This window comes from Trachypithecus francoisi, unplaced genomic scaffold, assembly GCF_009764315.1.
Source record: "Trachypithecus francoisi isolate TF-2019V2 unplaced genomic scaffold, Tfra_2.0 Lachesis_group18, whole genome shotgun sequence".
Lineage (NCBI taxonomy): Eukaryota > Metazoa > Chordata > Mammalia > Primates > Cercopithecidae > Trachypithecus > Trachypithecus francoisi.
Window position 1 is genome coordinate 40,422,614 of NW_022681463.1, and position 18,611 is coordinate 40,441,224.

Below are 18,611 nucleotides of genomic sequence, written 5' to 3' on the forward strand. Positions count from 1 at the left end.
ATTGCGAGTGGCCCCCTCTCTAGGGGGCAGCAGAGACGCCCGGGAGGAGATGGCGATAGCAGCGACCTAAGAGAGGCCAAGCGGGTCCAGGCAGTGCCCACACCAGGCTCTAAGCTGCAGCCCCAAGGGCGGGGGTCGAAGGAAGAGGCGGAGAGGAGGCTTCACAGATAAGCTTTTGCAGGCGACGCTCTCCGCCCGCCGGACGGGAGGCGGGTTAGCAGCCCAATTAAAGCAGCAGCCTGGAAGGAAGGAAGGAGCGAGGGAGGGACGGGAACGCCAGGAGGAGGAGCAGCGAGCTGGGCTGCAGCTGCGGCGGGAGGCGGAGCGGCCCCGCGAGGCCACATTTTGTTTTTGTTATTTTCCATTGGAGTAGTTGTCGGAGGCCTTTCCCGAGGACTCACCGCGCCGCAGCCCGGCAGCCCCGACCTTCCAGGTGACAGCCGGTCACCCTGGTAGGAGTCAGCTCCGCCCCAAGTCACCCCCTCCCGCCCGCAGCCCCATTCCCCGCCCAGCCACCCAGTGCCTGCCCGAGGCGAGCGCGGAGGCTGCCTCGGGGCTGCAGCGCTGGAGTCGGCGGCCGTGGGGACCCTCGGCGTGGTCCTCTGACCCTGCAAACTCGCGACGGAGGAAGGGGAGGTCCTGCCCGAGGCACCAGCCCAAGGAGGATGCCCATTTAACCCACCCTCGCCTGTCCCTCCGGCTGCCGGGCGCTTGCCTCGGTGCCCGCCGCCAGAGCCTCCGAGCCGCGCCCGTGGAAGTGCTGCATGGGGCAGGGCTGCTGAAGCGCGGAGTTCGGGGTCGCGCCGCTCCCAAGCCGGCGCGGGGGCCTGGTGCGGCAGTTGGCACAGTTTCGGCGGCGCCTTCTGCGCGGGAGTAGGGGGCGCGGTGCGCCCGGCCGGCCTCCGCGGTGCCTTGGTGAGGCGAGAGTTATGGAGCCGCCCAGCTGCATTCAGGATGAGCCGTTCTCGCACCCCCTGGAGCCCGAGTCGGGCGTCTCAGCTCAGCCCGGCTCCGGGAAGCCGGGCGACAAGCGGTTCCGGTTGTGGTACGTTGGGGGGTCGTGCCTGGACCGCAGGACCACGCTGCCCATGCTGCCCTGGCTCATGGCCGAGATCCGCAGGCGCAGCCAGAAGCCTGAGGCTGGCGGCTGCGGGGCGCCGGCGGCCCGCGAGGTGATCCTGGTGCTCAGAGCGCCCTTCCTGCGTTGCGTCCCCGCGCCGGGCGCCGGGGCCTCGGGGGGCACCAGTCCGTCGGCAGCGCATCCCAATCCGGCCGTGTTCATCTTCGAGCACAAGGCGCAGCACATCTCGCGCTTCATCCACAACAGCCACGACCTCACCTACTTTGCCTACCTGATCAAGGCGCAGCCCGACGACCCCGAGTCGCAGATGGCGTGCCACGTTTTCCGCGCCACAGACCCCAACCAGGCAAGACTGGGGCTCGGAGGCGCGAGGGCGGGCTTGGCCCTGGGGGATCCGGGAGCAGGGCGGGAGGGGAGGGGACCCGACTTTAAGGACCTACTGTGGTTTGGCTGCAGGCGCGCGCGCTCCACGTGGCGCTCTCAAGCGCCTGCTCGTCCGCTTCCCTGGACTTTGGGAGTGGTAGAGAAGGCATTCGGGGACTGGGCGAGCGGCTGGAGCCGGCCGGTTGCAGCCGGGACCCGGAGGGAGAAGGACCGCGGTCCCGGGATGGAGGAGGAGCTGGCGTGTCCAAAGAGCACGCGTAGAGGAGCGCGCGTCCCGGGAGGACGGCTGGGTCTGGAGTGTGATCGGAGATGGCTTGCTTCCCGTGTGTGTGTGTGTGCGCGCGCGCGTGTATGAACGCAGAAGGTTGGGTTCCTAGAGGTTCTCACTAGTTCTCAATCACGGTCCTTAACCGGTTTGGCTGGTCGCGTCATCTTCGCCCCAGCGCCTGCAGGTCTCCGATTTCGGAGCGGGGCTTAGGGAAAAGTTACTAGACATTGTCAGATTGTCTGCGAAGAAGAATTCTGCATTTGGATATTGAATGGAAAGAAGCCCTTATTTTTTTGCAGTTTTTAAACACGCTTATTGGAGGCAGTGTAGTAGAACAGGTTTCTAATACAATTTTTAAATGATTTTTTTCACTTTTGTTTTAAATTTTTTTTTAGTCTTCTAAATCGAATTACCAAACAGTAAACTTTTACTTCCTTAAAAACAGATGTGGGCCTTATGAAACAGGGAGAGGAAAACTTGACTATGCAGTGATTGTGCCTTTGAAAACAAGCTTTTTTCCCCTTTAATTTGTAATGAGTTTTTCCCCCCATCTCAAAAGCTTCCAAAATGCTGTTTTAAAAATGGTATTTAATGTTTGCACAGTACTTTAGGTTCTTTGGAAAAAATATTGTTGTCTAAATATAAATAAAGTCTCAGGTTGCACCATGTGGCTTTCTTTTGATAGCTGGGAAATTAATAGTAGTCAGATGAGAAAAACATCCTATAAATAAGGCTTTAATTTTTTTATTTCACGATTTTCTGTCTGTAGTTGAAAGACTTAGAATAGTTTTCACAAAAGGCTTATAGTTGAAGAAAATAAGAGTTAATTGTCTTAGATTTCATCACTTTGTAATTTTTTTTTTTTTTGAGGCGGAGTCTCGCTCTGTCTCCCAGGCTGGAGTGCAGTGGCACGATCTGGGCTCATTGCAACCTCTGCCTCCCGGGTTCAAGCGATTCTCGTGCCTCAGCCTCCCGAGTAGCTGGCATTAAAGGCGCCCAATAAAAAGAACTCCTGATGTGAAGAGAGCAGTTTAAATTTGTGATCACTGTTACGTTTATGGCAAAATATCGTACTAAAATTATTTCAAGATCCTAACCACAATTTAATGAATTTCATTTTGTGATCATTTGTGCAAAACTTTTTAGCTTTTACATATGTTAAAATTGGAAAGTTTCTGAAAGCTATTACATCTTTATTGTGTTACATTTTTCTGGTTTTGGCGGTAAGGAGGAGCCAGTTGCATTTTTTCAGGACTTTAAGGAACTTTTCATGACTCTTAGGGGTTTATGTTAAAGTTATTTCCCTCCAGCCACATCTGATGCCTGACACATTGTTGTTAATCTCATTGATGCTCATGGCACCTTGAGTTCTCAATAGCTGCTGTTGAGTTCCTCCTGGTCTCATTGGTAGGAAGTCAATTATAAACATTCCTTTATTTTCCTCCATTATATATTTAAGCATTAGAGGCTGAACTATATAAATATTAATATGTTTAGGATCACTTCCACCTTTTAGTCCAGTGGGAGCCATAAGAGTTTCTCATAAAAGTTCAAGAAAACCTCTAACTGACTTTCCTGTTTATTGCCTTTTCCCAGATGCGTGTTTGATATAAAGACAGGAATTACTATTTGCTCTTAACCAAGAGATTCCCTGGCAGAGGATTATTAATTTGAAGGGCCAGATGTAGTGTCTCTAGAGAGCGTCTACAGCCATTAATTGGTGGTTACAAACTCAAATGATGAAGAAGAGGGTTGAATGAGGACCATGGAGGACTGGATGAATAGTGACTCCTTTCTCAAGGTGCTACTTAGTTCCAGTTGGAAGTTGCATGAATGGAATGCAAGTCTAGCATCGCTAGAGCTGCTGATTTCCCAAGAGAAAGTGGAAATCTGAATTTTTATATATGACCCTGCATTTTAAAGTATTGGGAAATATTGTAAACATTTAAGAATCCTATCTGGGCCAAACACTACACATCTGAGAGATGGCTTCAGAGATCCATGAGCTGCTACTTTTGATCTTTGACATAAATATTTGTTGAGTGGACAAGTGCAGTGATTGACACTATGTGCTGTTTGCCGTATTTCCTTTAGAGCATCCAGGTTCATTTGATATGGCTTTCATAGTAGGGGAAGTTGGGACCATCGTTTTTGAGGAATTTACCAGAAAACTTCCCAGAAGTGTTGATTCTGCAGTTGGACATATTGAAGGGGTCGGTTCCACATAGTATCATCCTGCAGTATGCTTCATGCAGAGTTGCCTGTGGATGGTTCTGGGTACCCTTGAAATCAGAAGGAAGACCTGCTGTTTGCTTTGTTCTGAGTTCTACATTTGAAGTGGAGAATTATTTATTTGGACTTAAGATCATTGTTAAGAGAGTCTCCTAAGTGTTTCCCTCAGTCCTTGACAAAGTCTACAAAGTCTACAAAGGTAGCCTAGAGCAGTAGACCTGCAAACATCCCCTAACATACTTGCCTGTGGTTTGTCTCTCATGCCTATTCCTTTAATGCAATGGCCCTATTTGTTGGATGACCATATACTTTATTGTTTGCTATGGGACAATTTTATTGTCAAAAGGGGCACCACTAATAATGACACAAGCACTGTGAGTAATAAACCTGGACTGTTCAGGACAAAGCGGGATATACGGTCACCATGGCAAAGTTTGTGTTCATGCAGAGCCACTGAGTTGGAGGATTGTGGTTACTAATATAAAATGATAATGTTTTCAAGAATATCTACTCACATATTGGAGTTGGATCTACATTTGACCTCAGAGCTGGAAGTGCTGTACTAATCGCTTGGGGGTCTATTGTGGGGAGTTGCCACAGTGATGTGTTCCTTCTTGGCTGCATACCTCCCTGGTGGGTCAGAGTCAATTTAAGGATGTGTGTCAGGAAAAGCATTCAACCAGAATGGCTCGATGCACCACTGTTTCTCCCAGGTGCAAAGAGAAATGGAGATGGGGGTCGAATATATGCCAATGCAGATCTGTCTCTAGTCAAGCCTATGTAGTCTTATACAGGAGGAATGTCAGACTTAGCACATTTCAGCTAAACTTGAGTATTTGAACTGGGAAAATGGCTTAATCCCATTGGCATGAAGTGAGTTATAGACTTGAACTGGGGAACCAAGAATATCTGATTCTCTCCCAAAGGTCTAGGGTAGGCCACTGATACTCTGTAAATATTTATCCACTTTCAAAAAGAGTCTGTATGGCATTACCCAAATTTTTCTGTTAAAAAGTTATTTTATGTTATACATTTATTACCTCAATAAAAAATAAAGCAGGAGTTGTCATTGAAAGTATGAGACTTGGTATGTTAATTGTGAATTAACATTTGCCTGTGAGTTTTGAAGCATCATTATATTTTATAATTATAGGATGAACAATCATTTACATGATAAAAACATGATTCTTATAATGTTCATTGGTTGTTTTTGTGTATGTTTACTGAAGCTTGCAAGAATGATTTTAAAGAGACTTTACAAATTGTATTCTTAAAATTAAAAAAAGGAGTTTAATGCCAGTTTTTTCCCAAGTCTCAGTTCTCTTAAAAATGTTTATTACTATCTGAACTTTATTCAGGTAACCAGTTGTTTTGTCAATATTTTTAGAAGGTCATTTTTCAGTTCTTTTTCAAAGTTGATGGTTAGTGGCTTTAGGAATATACTAGTGAGAATACCAGAGAAGAGAAATTGAAACCTGGAAGATTTCACCTCTCTGCTTTCTAAGAAGTTTGTTCTGTGGACAGATAGATCTATCTCTTTTTTTGTAATCATTTTTTATTCTCTTTCCTCCCTGCACTCTGAAGTGGAGGTTAATTTCCCTTGGCTCTGGAGTAGAATCTTGACTGCAATATCTGGAGGAAAGGCAAAAACATAGCCCAGAGACTCCCAGCCACAAGGGAGCATGTTCTGATAGGAGCCCTAAGCTGAAAATTGAAGGTGTTCAGTGTCAGGACTTGATTATCAGAAACCAGAGATTGTCAAACTTCAGCGTGTGTGTCAAAATTACCTAGAGGGCTTGTTAAAAGAGACCACTGGACCCTACCCTCAGTTTCTGATTTTAAGAAGTTCCCTGGTGATGCTCAAACTACTGGCCTGGTGACCACAGTTTCAGAAACCCTGTGCTAGGTTACTTGGTTCATTTGGTTGGCTGTATGACCGTTGCTGTCCCCCTGGTTATTTTTGCAGTCTTTCTCAGGCTTGAAAGTTCAAGTTGAATGTGAGGAGAAATAATATTTTTTTTTTTTTTTTTGAGACGGAGTCTCGCTCTGCCACCCAGGCTGGAGTGCAGTGGCCGGATCTCAGCTCACTGCAAGCTCCGTCTCCCGGGTTTACACCATTCTCCTGCCTCAGCCTCCCGAGTAGCTGGGACTACAGGCGCCCGCCACCACGCCCGGCTAGTTTTTTGTATTCTTTTAGTAGAGACGAGGTTTCACCGTGTTAGCCAGGATGGTCTCGATCTCCTGACCTCGTGATCCGCCCGTCTCGGCCTCCCAAAGTGCTGGGATTACAGGCTTGAGCCACCGCGCCCAGCCGAGAAATAATATTTGACTATAGAATATTTTTAAGAAGCTCTTTATCTTCTAGCTTAATGGTTTGCCTGTCCTTTTCCTGAGATAGACATTATTCTGCCAGATATCATAAGACCATGCAAATGTTGAATGAAAACTTTGCCTTTCAGCCAAAGGTTTTAAGTTCTGCAGGTGGAATAAACAGTTCATTTTGAGGAGAATACAGATAACCTAAAAATCTGAAGTCCAAAGTGTTCTAAAATCAGAAACGTTTTGAGCATCAACATGACACTACAGGTAGAAAATTCTTCACCTGATTTCATGTGATCACAGTCAAAACACACAAAATTATTGAAAATACTGTATAAAAATACCTTGAGGCTATGTGTATAAGGTGTATAGAAACATAAATGAAGTTTTGTTGTTGTCATTTATTCTTTTGAGGTGGAGTCTCGCACTGTCACCCAGGCTGGAGTGCAGTGGTGTAATCTCAGCTCACTGCAACCTCTGCCTCTCGGGTTACAGGAGTGCACCACCACGCCCAGCTAATTTTTGGATTTTTAGTAGAGATGGGGTTTCACCGTGTTGGCCAGGCTGATCTCAAATTCCTGAGCTCGAGTGATCTGCTCACCTGGGCCTCCCAAAGTGCTGGGATTACAGATATGAGCCACTGCGCCCACCAGAAACATAAGAATTTTATACTTAGACTTGGGTCTCATTCTTAAGATGTCTCATTATGTATATGCAAATGTTCCAAAATCTGAAAAAAAAATTCAAAGTCTGAAACACTTCTGTTCCCAAGTATTTTGGATAAGGGGTACTCAACTTGTATATCCTAATTTCAAATTACGATAGTTTTTGAAAAAATTAAACCTTGATTTACAGCCTGAGAAATAACACCATTCAGTAAGGCAGACACTGCTCACATGCCCTTTTCTCAGTTTGGAGTGAGTAATTGCTTAGTGAGGAAACTGATGATTTCCATGAATTTTCTAGATTATCGGGTGTATTATTTACCTCATTAGTAAAAGATATAAGTCAGAAAAATAGCAGCATGCTTAATATACTGGCTATTAAGAAAATCATGTAAAAAGAAGTAGAGTTGGGCAATTGAGTGAATAAGATGATGGCCAGCCTAAATAATTACTGCAAGCAATTTTATTTACTTAAAAAAAAAAAAACCTCAAGGCTTCTGTTTGTTTAAAAACATCTGGCTGGTAGTTTCAGAGCCCCATTTCCTTTAGACTGTGTTGGCATGTCTGAACCAAGCTAACATGCAGTTATTTGGATGTGTACCCCTTGTAAAGTGAAGAACAGATCAATTATGATTTAATGTAATAGTATATTCAGACTTATTTGACCAAGTAAAGGATTTTGCTTGACATATGGTCTGTATAAAATATTTATACAAATTGAATACTTCGCTGGGATGTGTCAACTCTAAGGATATCATTGGCTTCTACTTTAAGGTTGGAATATGGTATGTAATATGGTGTGTTGACATTGCACTGTCTAGTTTGAGTAGCTCCTTAATGCATTTCCTTAAAAGTGAATGTTTATTGAGCTCTTCCTGGGTAATAGCACTACTTTCACTGCTTCTCTTAGGTGATCACATTTTAGCTTCACAGTAACTGGGTGAAGTGCATACCAGTATTTCCTCCATTTTATAGATGAGAAAACTGAGGTATAGAAAGGTTAAATTATGGGCCGGGCATGGTGGCTCATGCCTGTAATCCCAGCACTTTGGGAGGCTAAGGCAGGTGGATCCCCTGAGGTCAGGAGTTTGAGACCAGCCTGGGCAACATGGTGAAACCCTATCTCTACTAAAAATACAAAAATTAGCCAGGTGTGATGGCACATGCCTGTAATCCCAGCTACTTGGGAGGCTGAGGCAAGAGAATCGCTTGAACCCAGGAGATGGAGGTTGCAGTGAGCCTAGATGGTACCACTGCACTCTAGCTTGGGTGACAAAGTGAGCTTCAAAAAAAACAAGAGGTTAAATTATTTCTCCAAGGCCACAAGACCTGTACTGGTAGAAGCAGATTTCTATTCAGGCAGAATCTAAAGCTTGTTTTCTTACCTGCTACACTAGAATGCAGTTACTGAAAATTAGTTTTTAGTTGTCGATCTTATCAACTTTTATACTATCACTTTTTCCTACTCATGTTAAAAATCTCCACAGGTAAATATGCTTATTAAGTTTGTAAAATAATAGTTAGTGCTGAATGCACACTTGGGTATAGTTATGTCAGTATGGACTTTCCGTTTTAAGGGGAAATAAAAAAAATCTGTGTCATTTGTTAGGCTGGTAAAGCTGAACTCTGGTGTATCTTTGATTTAGTGTCTTTAAGTATGGCAGGGGAATAAACTATGAGTCTATAGTATTTATAACCATTATAACTTTAGGTTAGCATAAAAGATCACTAGGATATATATTTAAAAACAAGTAAACCATGGATTTGAATATATTTTATTGAATTATAAAGTATATGAATATCATTTAATATGTCTTTGATATCTATGATTATATGACAGAAGGGGACAAAATATAGGATTAAAAGTTTGGTTGGTTTCATTTCGGGTACTCTTGCCATAGATTTGTGCAGTCTCACCAGAAGGAAATCAGGGTTGTTATTACTGTTTAACTTACTGATCTCTTCCAAGTTTCACTTCTTGCAAGATGTCAGAGTTGGAAAGAGTATCTCTAAGTAATGGAATCTTTCTGGCTAAAATTAGAAGCCTATATTCGCTGCTTTAGCGTTTTTATTTTGTGGATACCCTTAACCAGTTGAATAGTCTTCATTTTTAACTTTTGTGAATTTTCACACAAGTTTTTAAAATTCTCTAAGTTAGGACCATGGAAACTTTGTGCTATCAATATTATATAATTTGTGAATAGTTTATTATCAGTCTCAGATTCTAAGTCAAACACTGCTTCTGGTCGAACCCATCTAGAAATCTTTTATATCTCACAATTGTATCTTCTTTTGTATCTTACAATTGTATCTTTATATGTATTTTTAATAATGGATTATGTAACTTGGACACATACATTTATGGCTTGGACCTTTTAAAAATCAGTAAAAATTGGGAGGCCGAAGCGGGCGAATCATTTGAAACCAGGAGTTTGAGACTAGCCTGGTGAACACAGTGAAACCCCATCTCTTCTAAAAATAGCAAAAATTAGCCAGGTGTGGTGGTGCATGCCTATAATCCCAGCTACTCAGGAGGAGGCTGAGGCATGAGAATCGCTTGAACCTGGGAAGTGGAGGTTGCAGTGAGCCATGATTGTGCCACTGCGCTCCAGCCTGGGGCGACAGAGTCTCAGTCTGTCTCTAAATAAATAAGTAAATTGTTTTTGGTCCCTACATGGCTTCCAACTTTTTCAACTCATCTCTTGCCTTAGTTTCAGCCACTTAATTCCCATTGGCTGGGCAGTCTGAGAGCTTTTCCTGAGTTTACCTGAATTAAACTGATGTCCTTTCTCCTTGGTTCTCCAGGTTATTATTGCTCCCAGATTTCCAGTAGCAAGTTATTTGGGAGACCAGTTTGGATACCTCATTATTCTGTGTTAGATCTCCCTGATTCTGCCGCTGTCTTTGAAGACCACCCAATGCTTGTTGCCTAACTCTTTACAGATTGTGCACTACTTGCCTGATTGGATTTCTTTCTTGTCATGGAAGCTGGTCTTATTTTTCCTGAGAGAGGATCTAGTTCTCGTCCTCGCGCCTTCCCGTTAGCTCCTTCTAAGGCTGTTAACAGACTATTTGCAGACAGATTTTATTTTGGCTGTTGTATGGAATTTTGTAAAAGCCTGTTGGCATGAACATAGTGGTGGTGGTGGGCATGATCCTTTTAAATCCATCCACAGTTCTTTTTTTTTTCTTTCTCTTAGATGGAGTCTTGCTCTGTCACCCAGGCTGGAATGCAGTGGCGTGATCTCGGCTCACTGCAACCTCTGCCTCTCAGGTTCAAGCAGTTCTCCTGCCTCAGCCTCCTGAGTAGCTGGGACTACAGGCGCCTGCCACCACACCCGGCTGATTTTTGTATTTTTAGTAGATACGGAGTTTCACCATGTTGGCCAGGTTGGTCTCTTTTGACCTCATGATCCAACCACGTTGGCCTCCTGCAGTGCTGGGATTACAGGAGTGAGCCATCGCGCACGGCCCATCCACATTTTTTTCTTTTTTTTCTTTGAGATGGAGCTCTGTTGCCCAAACTGGAGTATAGTGGCACAATCTTGGCTCACTGCAACGTCTACCTCCAGGGTTCAAGCGATTCTCCTGCCTCAGCCTCCTGAGTAGCTGGGACGACAGGCGCCTGCCACCATGCCCGGCTAATTTTTGTATTTTTAGTAGAGATGAGGTTTCACCCCATTGACCAGGCTGGTCTTGAACTCCCTCAAGTGATCCGCCCGCCTTGGCCTCCCAAAGTGCTGGGATTATAGGCGTGAACCACCATGCCTGGCCATCCACAATTCTTTTATCTAATTTGAGGCAGGCAGACAGGTTCAATAGGCGGATCTTTGTCTAGTTTCTTTCTTTCTTTTTCTTTTTTTTTTTTTTGAGACAGAGTCTCACTCTGTCACCCAGGCCGGAGTGGTGCAGTGGCCCAATCTCAGCTCACTGCAACCTCCGCCTCCCAGGTTCAAGCAATTCTCCTGCCTCAGCATCCGAGTAGCTGGGATTACAGGTGTGTAATCCCACCACACCTGGCTAATTTTTGTATTTGTAGTAAATACTGGCTTTCACCACGTTGGCCAGACTGGCCTCAAACTCCTGGCCTCAAGTGATTCTCCCGCCTTGGCCTCCCAAAATGCTGGGATTATAGCCTTAAGCCACCGGGCCTGGCTTGTCTAGTTTCTAATAGCAGTATTAAACAATATGAAAACAGGTGGTGGTATATTCTATTTATAGATACCCCTTTATGTTTTACCTTGCTCCATTAATTTTAAACCTTTCCACTGGTCACATTGATAAATTTGTTTATTCTCTGTTCATGTAAATAAAGTACATTAGTTATAACGTAGAGACTGTTACCTAATAGCTAATCCTCCATCAGGGATCTGGAAGTTAGTTGGCATATCACCTTTCTTCTATTGGAAGTTAGGTTGGAGGGGAGATATATATATATATATATATATATTTAAAAATTAAATTGTTCATTTTAATAAGTGGAGTGTGAACATGACATAATTAAATCTGTCTTAACATGAGAAAGCAGAAGACTTCTTTGGAATAAAGAATATGTAAAAATCAACCTTTAATTTCTCCAGTATTTTCACTGAAGCCCACCGTATAGGTTTCTTTTTTTTTTTTTTTTTTTGAGACAGAGCCTCACTCTGTCGCCCAGGCTGGAGTGCAGTGGCATGATCTTGGCTTACTTCAACCTTCACCTGTTAGGTTGAAGGGATTCTTGTGCCTCAGCCTCCCGAGTAGCTGGGACTACAGGCGTGTGCCACCACACCTGGCTAGTTTATGTGTTTTTTGGTAGAAACGAGGTTTCACCATGTTGGCCAGGCTGGTCTTAAACTCCTGACCTCAGGTGAGCTGCCTGCCTTGGTCTCCCAAAGTACTGGGATTACAGGCCACCATGCCTGGCCAACCCATCATATAGTTTAACAGAGATTTTTATCTGTCTTTTGCTTGATCTACCAAAATTACCCAGCATTTGACTTGAAACATCAAGGAGCTATACCCTAAACTTCTAGGAGCCAGGTTAATGATGATAAAAATAGCACCTAATCACTTTATATGTATTTATGTTCTAGACCAGAGAGTCTCAAATTTGGGACTCATCCTTGGACGTTTTGTTACAATATGATTGCTGGACCCCAACCCTGACCCCCAGAGTTTTTGATTCAGTAAGTCTAGGGTGGTGTCTTAAATTTGCATCTCTAACAGTTCCCAGTTGATGTTTTTTTTATTTTTTTATTTTTTATTTTTATTTTTATTTTTTATTATTATACTTTAAGTTCTAGGGTACATGTGCATAGCGTGCAGGTTTGTTACATATGTGTACTTGTGCCATGTTGGTGTGCTGCACCCATTAACTCGTCATTTACAACAGGTATAACTCCCAATGCAATCCCTCCCCGCTCCTCCTTCCCCATAATAGGCCCTGGTGTGTGATGTTCCCCTTCCCGAGTCCAGGTGATCTCATTGTTCAGTTCCCACCTATGAGTGAGAACATGCGGTGTTTGGTTTTCTCTTCTTGCGATAGTTTGCAGAGAATGATGGTTTCCAGCTGCATCCATGTCCCTACAAAGGACACAAACTCATCCTTTTTTATGGCTGCATAGTATTCCATGGTGTATATGTGCCACATTTTCTTAATCCAGTCTGTCACTGATGGACATTTGGGTTGATTCCAAGTCTTTGCTATTGTGAATAGTGCCATAATGAACATACGTGTGCATGTGTCTTTATGGCAGCATAATTTGTAATCCTTTGGGTATATACCCAGTAATGGGATGGCTGGGTCATATGGTACTTCTAGTTCTAGATCCTTGAGGAATCGCCATACTGTTTTCCATAATGGTTGAACTAGTTTACAATCCCACCAACAGTGTAAAAGTGTTCCTGTTTCTCCACATCCTCTCCAGCACCTGTTGTTTCCTGACTTTTTAATGATTGCTATTCTAACTGGTGTGAGGTGGTATCTCATTTGCATTTCTCTGATGGCCAGTGATGACGAGCATTTTTTCATGTGTCTGTTGGCTGTATGCATGTCTTCTTTTGAGAAATGTCTGTTCATATCCTTTGCCCACTTTTTGATGGGGTTGTTTGTTTTTTTCTTGTAAATTTGTTTGAGTTCTTTGTAGGTTCTGAATACTAGCCCTTTGTCAGATGAGTAGATTGCAAAAATTTTCTCCCATTCTGTAGGTTGCCTGTTCACTCTGACGGTAGTTTTTTTTGCTGTGCAGAAGCTCTTTAGTTTAATTAGATCCCATGTGTCAATTTTGGCTTTTGTTGCCATTGCTTTTGGTGTTTTAGACATGAAGTCCTTGCCCATGCCTATGTCCTGAATGGTATTACCTAGGTTTTCTTCTAGGGTTTTTATGGTATTAGGTCTAACATTTAAGTCTCTAGTCCATCTTGAATTAATTTTCATATAAGGAGTAAGGAAAGGATTCAGTTTCAGCTTTCTAATTATGGCTAGCCAATTTTCTCAGCACCATTTATTAAATAGGGAATCCTTTCCCCATTTCTTGTTTTTCTCAGGTTTGTCAAAGATCAGATGGCTGTAGATGTGTGGTATTATTTCTGAGGGCTCTGTTCTGTTCCATTGGTCTATATCTCTGTTTTGGTACCAGTACCATGCTGTTTTGGTTACTGTAGCCTTGTAGTATAGTTTGAAGTCAGGTAGCGTGATGCCTCCAGCTTTGTTCTTTTGACTTAGGATTGTCTTGGCAATGCGGGCTCTTTTTTGGTTCCATATGAACTTTGAAGCAGTTTTTTCCAATTCTGCGAAGAAAGTCATTGGTAGCTTGATGGGGATGGCATTGAATCTATAAATAACCTTGGGCAGTATGGCCATTTTCATGATATTGATTCTTCCTATCCATGAGCATGATATGTTCTTCCATTTGTTTGTGTCCTCTTTTATTTCACTGAGCAGTGGTTTGTAGTTCTCCTTGTAGAGGTCCTTTACATCCCTTGTAAGTTGGATTCCTAGGTATTTTATTCTCTTTGAAGCAATTGTGAATGGAAGTTCATTCATGATTTGGCTCTCTGTTTGTCTGTTACTGGTGTGTAAGAATGCTTGTGATTTTTGCACATTGATTTTGTATCCTGAGACTTTACTGAAGTTTCTTATCAGCTTAAGGAGATTTTGGGCTGAGATGATGGGGTTTTCTAAATATACAATCATGTCATCTGCAAACAGGGACAATTTGACTTCTTCTTTTCCTAACTGAATACCCTTGATTTCTTTCTCTTGCCTGATTGCCCTAGCCAGAACTTCCAACACTATGTTGAATAGGAGTGGTGAGAGAGGGCATCCCTGTCTTGCCCAGTTGATGCTGATGCTGCTGGTCTGGTGCCCACACTTTGACAAATACTGCAGTAGGCAGTGGGTTGGCAAAACTATAGCCTTTATTTTTGTGAATACAGTTTATTTGAACACAGCCCAACTCATTTGTTTATATATTGTTTGTTTTCATGCTACAGTGGCAGTGCTGAGCATTTGTGACAGAGACTCTATGGTCCCCAGGCCTAAAATCTTTATTATCTGGTCTTTTATGGAAAAAAAAAAAATGATAACCCCTGCTCTAGACTATCTTGTAAAAAAAAAAATAGGTGTTTTAACCCTCATTTTATAGATGAGAAAACTAAAGCTCAAATAATTTTCTTAAGGACTGGAGCTAGTAAGTGGCGGATCTGGGATTCCAAACCCCATGTGCTTTCTAAAACCTACTTAAACAATTTTTATTGATGGCTTCCAGATTTATTACCATAGCCCAGCCCTCTCCTCTGAGCCCAAACTTTCTTCAGTATTTAAATGCTTACTCGACGTCTGCACTTGAATATATACTTGCTGTTATAACTGGGAATTATATTTGAATCCTACTTTTTCACTCCCCAATTTCAATCACTGAGGCAAGTCACATTGATTCTGCCTCCAAAACTCCTTTTTCTGGGAGAGGGGAGGGGTAGGAGACAGATTCTTGCTCCGTGGCCCAGGCTGGAGTACAGTGGTGCAGTCGTAGCTCCTTGCAGCCTTGACTTCCTGGGCTCAAGTGATGCTCCCACCTCAGCCTCCCAAGTAGCTGAGACCATAGGTTCTAGCCACCATGCCTGGCTAATGTTTTAAAAATTTTTTTGTAGAGACAGGGTCTGGCTGTGTTTCCCAGGCTGGTCTCAAACTCCTGGGCTCAAGCAGTCCTCTTGCTTCAGTCCCCTAAAGTGCTGGGATTACAGGTGTGAGCCACAGCACCTGGCCACAATTCATTTTTCATATGTCCACAGCTCTCCATTACCACTGACACTACCCAGATCTCACTACCTTATCTTTTGCTGGGATTATCACACTCCCTCTCACCTCTTGTCCTTGTTCTCAGCTTGCTCTCCCATCAGTGCCTTCTTTCACAGAGCAGTAGGAGAGGTAAAGTACAAACCAGATCAGGTTTCCCTTGCATTCAGAATAATATGCAAATTCCTTATGTGATCGTGTGTGACTCCACCCCATTCGTCTCCGGGTGTCTTCTTGAAGACTGCTCTCCTGCATGCATTACATTCAGATGTATAAGTCATCTGCCCCATCCTTAAACAAGCTCAACTCTGAATTCACTGCAGAGCCTTTGTATGTGTGACTGCCATTCTTTGTAGCTTAGTTTTTTATCCTGGGCTTCAGTTCTCTGTTAAATTGCAAATGTCACTTCCTCAGATTGGCCTCCATTAGGTGGGTATCCCACTTTTTCACTTCTGTCTCAGCTATTGGTTTTTCTTTTGACACTTACTCATTTAAAATTAATTTTCTTTTTTACACTTCTGGGGAGCATTGTCGCCACCCCTGGAATGTAAGCTTCACACTGAGCGTGATCTTACCTGCACGTGGTTGTGTGCCCAGAACCTAGTTCTGTAGTATGGGTTCATTCCAACGAATTGAAATTAGGTTGAGTAAGAATTGATCCCTGCCCTCAAGGAATTGAGTCCACAGGAGCAGATTCACGTCTGCTGGCAAAGATACATGTTTGTTTTCGTATGGTTGCCTTTAGTTTTCTTTATGTTTAACAAGTGGTGATTGTATTCTGTTTGCCCGGTATTTTTTGTTATGGCTATTTACACATTTAGAGCCCTCATACTGCTTATAATATTAAAAAGGATTATAAAGTAACTTATGTAATTTCTGAAAATATTTTGTTGTCTAATTTGAGAAGAGCTTTTTTTTTTCCCCTCCTGATCAAAACATAGGAAGTTTACTAAAGCTACCAACAGGAGAATGTGCATCTCCTTGTCGTATGTGAGTTGAGGATTTGGGGATTGGAAGATGATCAGCCTGAATGAGTTTGCAAATATATCCTTGCAATAATTGGAGTAATTTTTAGTTTCAGTTCAGTTCAGTTATTTAGGCTTCCCAGTGGTAACATGTTCTCATTTGGAAGGCTATTTAGTAACACAGTGCTTGAGAATGGGTTCTGTAAGATTTTACTCCCAAATCTGAAACTGACCATTTTCTTAGGCCCAAGAAACTGGACTAGAGCCAAGAAATTGAAACTCTGGACCCCACTCTTCCATAATTAGTCATGTAACATGAAAAATCCAGATCATGATTTCTTAGTTGTTCCTTTGTTCATTACCCTGTTTCTTTAAAAACCAATCAGGTTAATAGCTTTTCAAGGCCTGTCTTAACAAATCGGCAGGGCAGGTTAAGAGGTGTTTCAAATGCTTTTTGAAATCGAAAAGGGAAATGAATGAATGGAGAGGAGATCCATCTAGGTAAGGTCAGAGAAGAGTAAGAAAAAAACTGGCCAATGTCCACAGTGAATTCTTGACCAGTTATAAGATACAGAGTTTGTATTCTGAATTTTTTTTTTTTTTTTTTTTGCTAAAACATAAAACAGCATGATCTTGTGACAGAATAATAATCACTGCTGTTGTATATGTTTTATTTAATACTTGGAATAAGAGGTTTTGGTAGGTCGATTATAGTTTTCATGGCCACTGAGGCATGCACCAAGCTATAGGTAAGATGGCAAGTAAGACTGTAGTATTCTTGTGGGTTGGGGTTCTACTTTATTTATTTATTTTATTATTATTTTTTTTGAGACGGAGTCTTGCTCCTTGCCCAGGCTGGAGTGCAGTGGCGCAATCTCAGCTCACTGCAAGCTCCGCCTCCCAGGTTCACGCCATTCTCTTGCCTCAGCCTCCCGAGTAGCTGGGACTACAGGCACCCGCCACCACGCCAGGCTATTTCTTTGTATTTTTATAGAGACGGCGTTTCACCGTGTCAGCCAGGATGGTCTCGATCTCCTGACCTGGTGATCCACCCGCCTCGGCCTCCCAAAGTGCTGGGATTACAGACGTGAGCCACCATGCCTGATGGGGTTCTACTTTAAAGAAAAAAACTACACAAGGAAAGATAACTTTATTTTTCTAGGAAAACCTAACAGGTGCCATAGTCATATACCTTTGTAAATTTAGGCTCCCTACTTCCACCTCCTTCCTCAAAAGGGCCTTTTCTGCTCCTTCATAGTCTGTCTAGTATTAGCAGTACTCATTTCTACATTTCTTCAATGTTTGGTCCCTTACATGGTATAGGAGAGTCTCATACAGTAATAAGTTCTAAACAGCTTTTCTTTTTACACCATTGTTGAAGCAGTATGTGGTTTATATATGCGTTTCTCTGTTTTGTCATTAGTTTTTATAATAATTGAAATGATTTTTGGAAACCTGCTTTCCGTTATAATCTTGGCCCAAAAACATTGACATTGCTGATGATGCATTCAAAACAGCAAACACAGCTGCTTGTTAAGGCAAAAGGCAAATATGAAAATAGACAGTTTCATAACATGTTTGCCTATTTACAAAGGCTGTTTTCTTTTGCTCTTGGAGTAGAGGATAAACACATCATTTCTGTAAAGGGACAAGCTGTAATGTACATATTGAGTATGAGAGTTACTTGTTAGCATTGATTTGAGTCATAATATATTACCCCGTTTACTTAGGAACCAGTCAGGTTAATAGATTTTTTTGTGCATGTGATTGTACCAACTAGTAGTTTCTCTGGAAATCTTGTTTGCTATGATTTTTCTTCTGAAAGCAGAATTGATTCTAGATATTGGCAGTGGGAACTGACATGTATATGTCCTGTAATTGTTTTTTAGTTGCTTATATTTTTCAGATGTTTTTTTAATTTTAATTTTTTTCTTTTTTTTTTTCTTTTTTAGACAGAGTCTCACGCTGTCACCAGGCTGGAGTGCAGTGGCGTGATTTTGACTCACTGCAACCTCCGACTCCCTGGTTTAAGCGATTCTCCTGCCTCAGCCTCCCAAGTAGCTTGAATTACAGGCATGCGCTGCCACACCCAGCTGATTTTTGTATTTTTAGTAGAGATGGGGTTTCATCATGTTGGTCAGGCTGGTCTCGAACTGCTGACCTCATGATCTGCCCACCTCGGCCTCCCAAAGTGCTGGGATTACAGGCATGAGTCACTGTGCCTGGCCATTAGATGACTTATTTTTAAAAACCATGTTACTACCATGAAGGAGAATTACAACAAATGCTTTGCATATATTTAGATCTTCATAATTCAAATGGAGACTTTGAACTGATTATTAGAAAACTGTTGATTTTAAAAGATTATTGTTAAATATCCTCAGTACCTGATTGTGCATAGGGTTTTGTGTATATTTTC

The 18,611-nt window shown here is 42.7% G+C and overlaps 1 protein-coding gene across 3 annotated transcripts in view; it reads left to right on the forward strand.

The window, feature by feature from the left end:
- The first annotated feature begins 367 nt into the window (after positions 1 to 367).
- TBC1D4 (TBC1 domain family member 4) overlaps positions 368 to 18,611 on the forward strand; it is a 210,378-nt gene continuing 192,134 nt past the window's right edge. For 2 of the 3 annotated variants that reach the window (XM_033177547.1, XM_033177548.1), the window contains exon 1: positions 520 to 1,427. In XM_033177547.1, coding sequence (XP_033033438.1) covers positions 930 to 1,427 — 498 coding nt within the window. In that variant the 5' untranslated portion in view covers positions 520 to 929. Of the gene's footprint in view, positions 1,428 to 18,611 lie in introns of all 3 variants that reach the window. The other variant, XM_033177546.1, reaches the window with a different exon arrangement.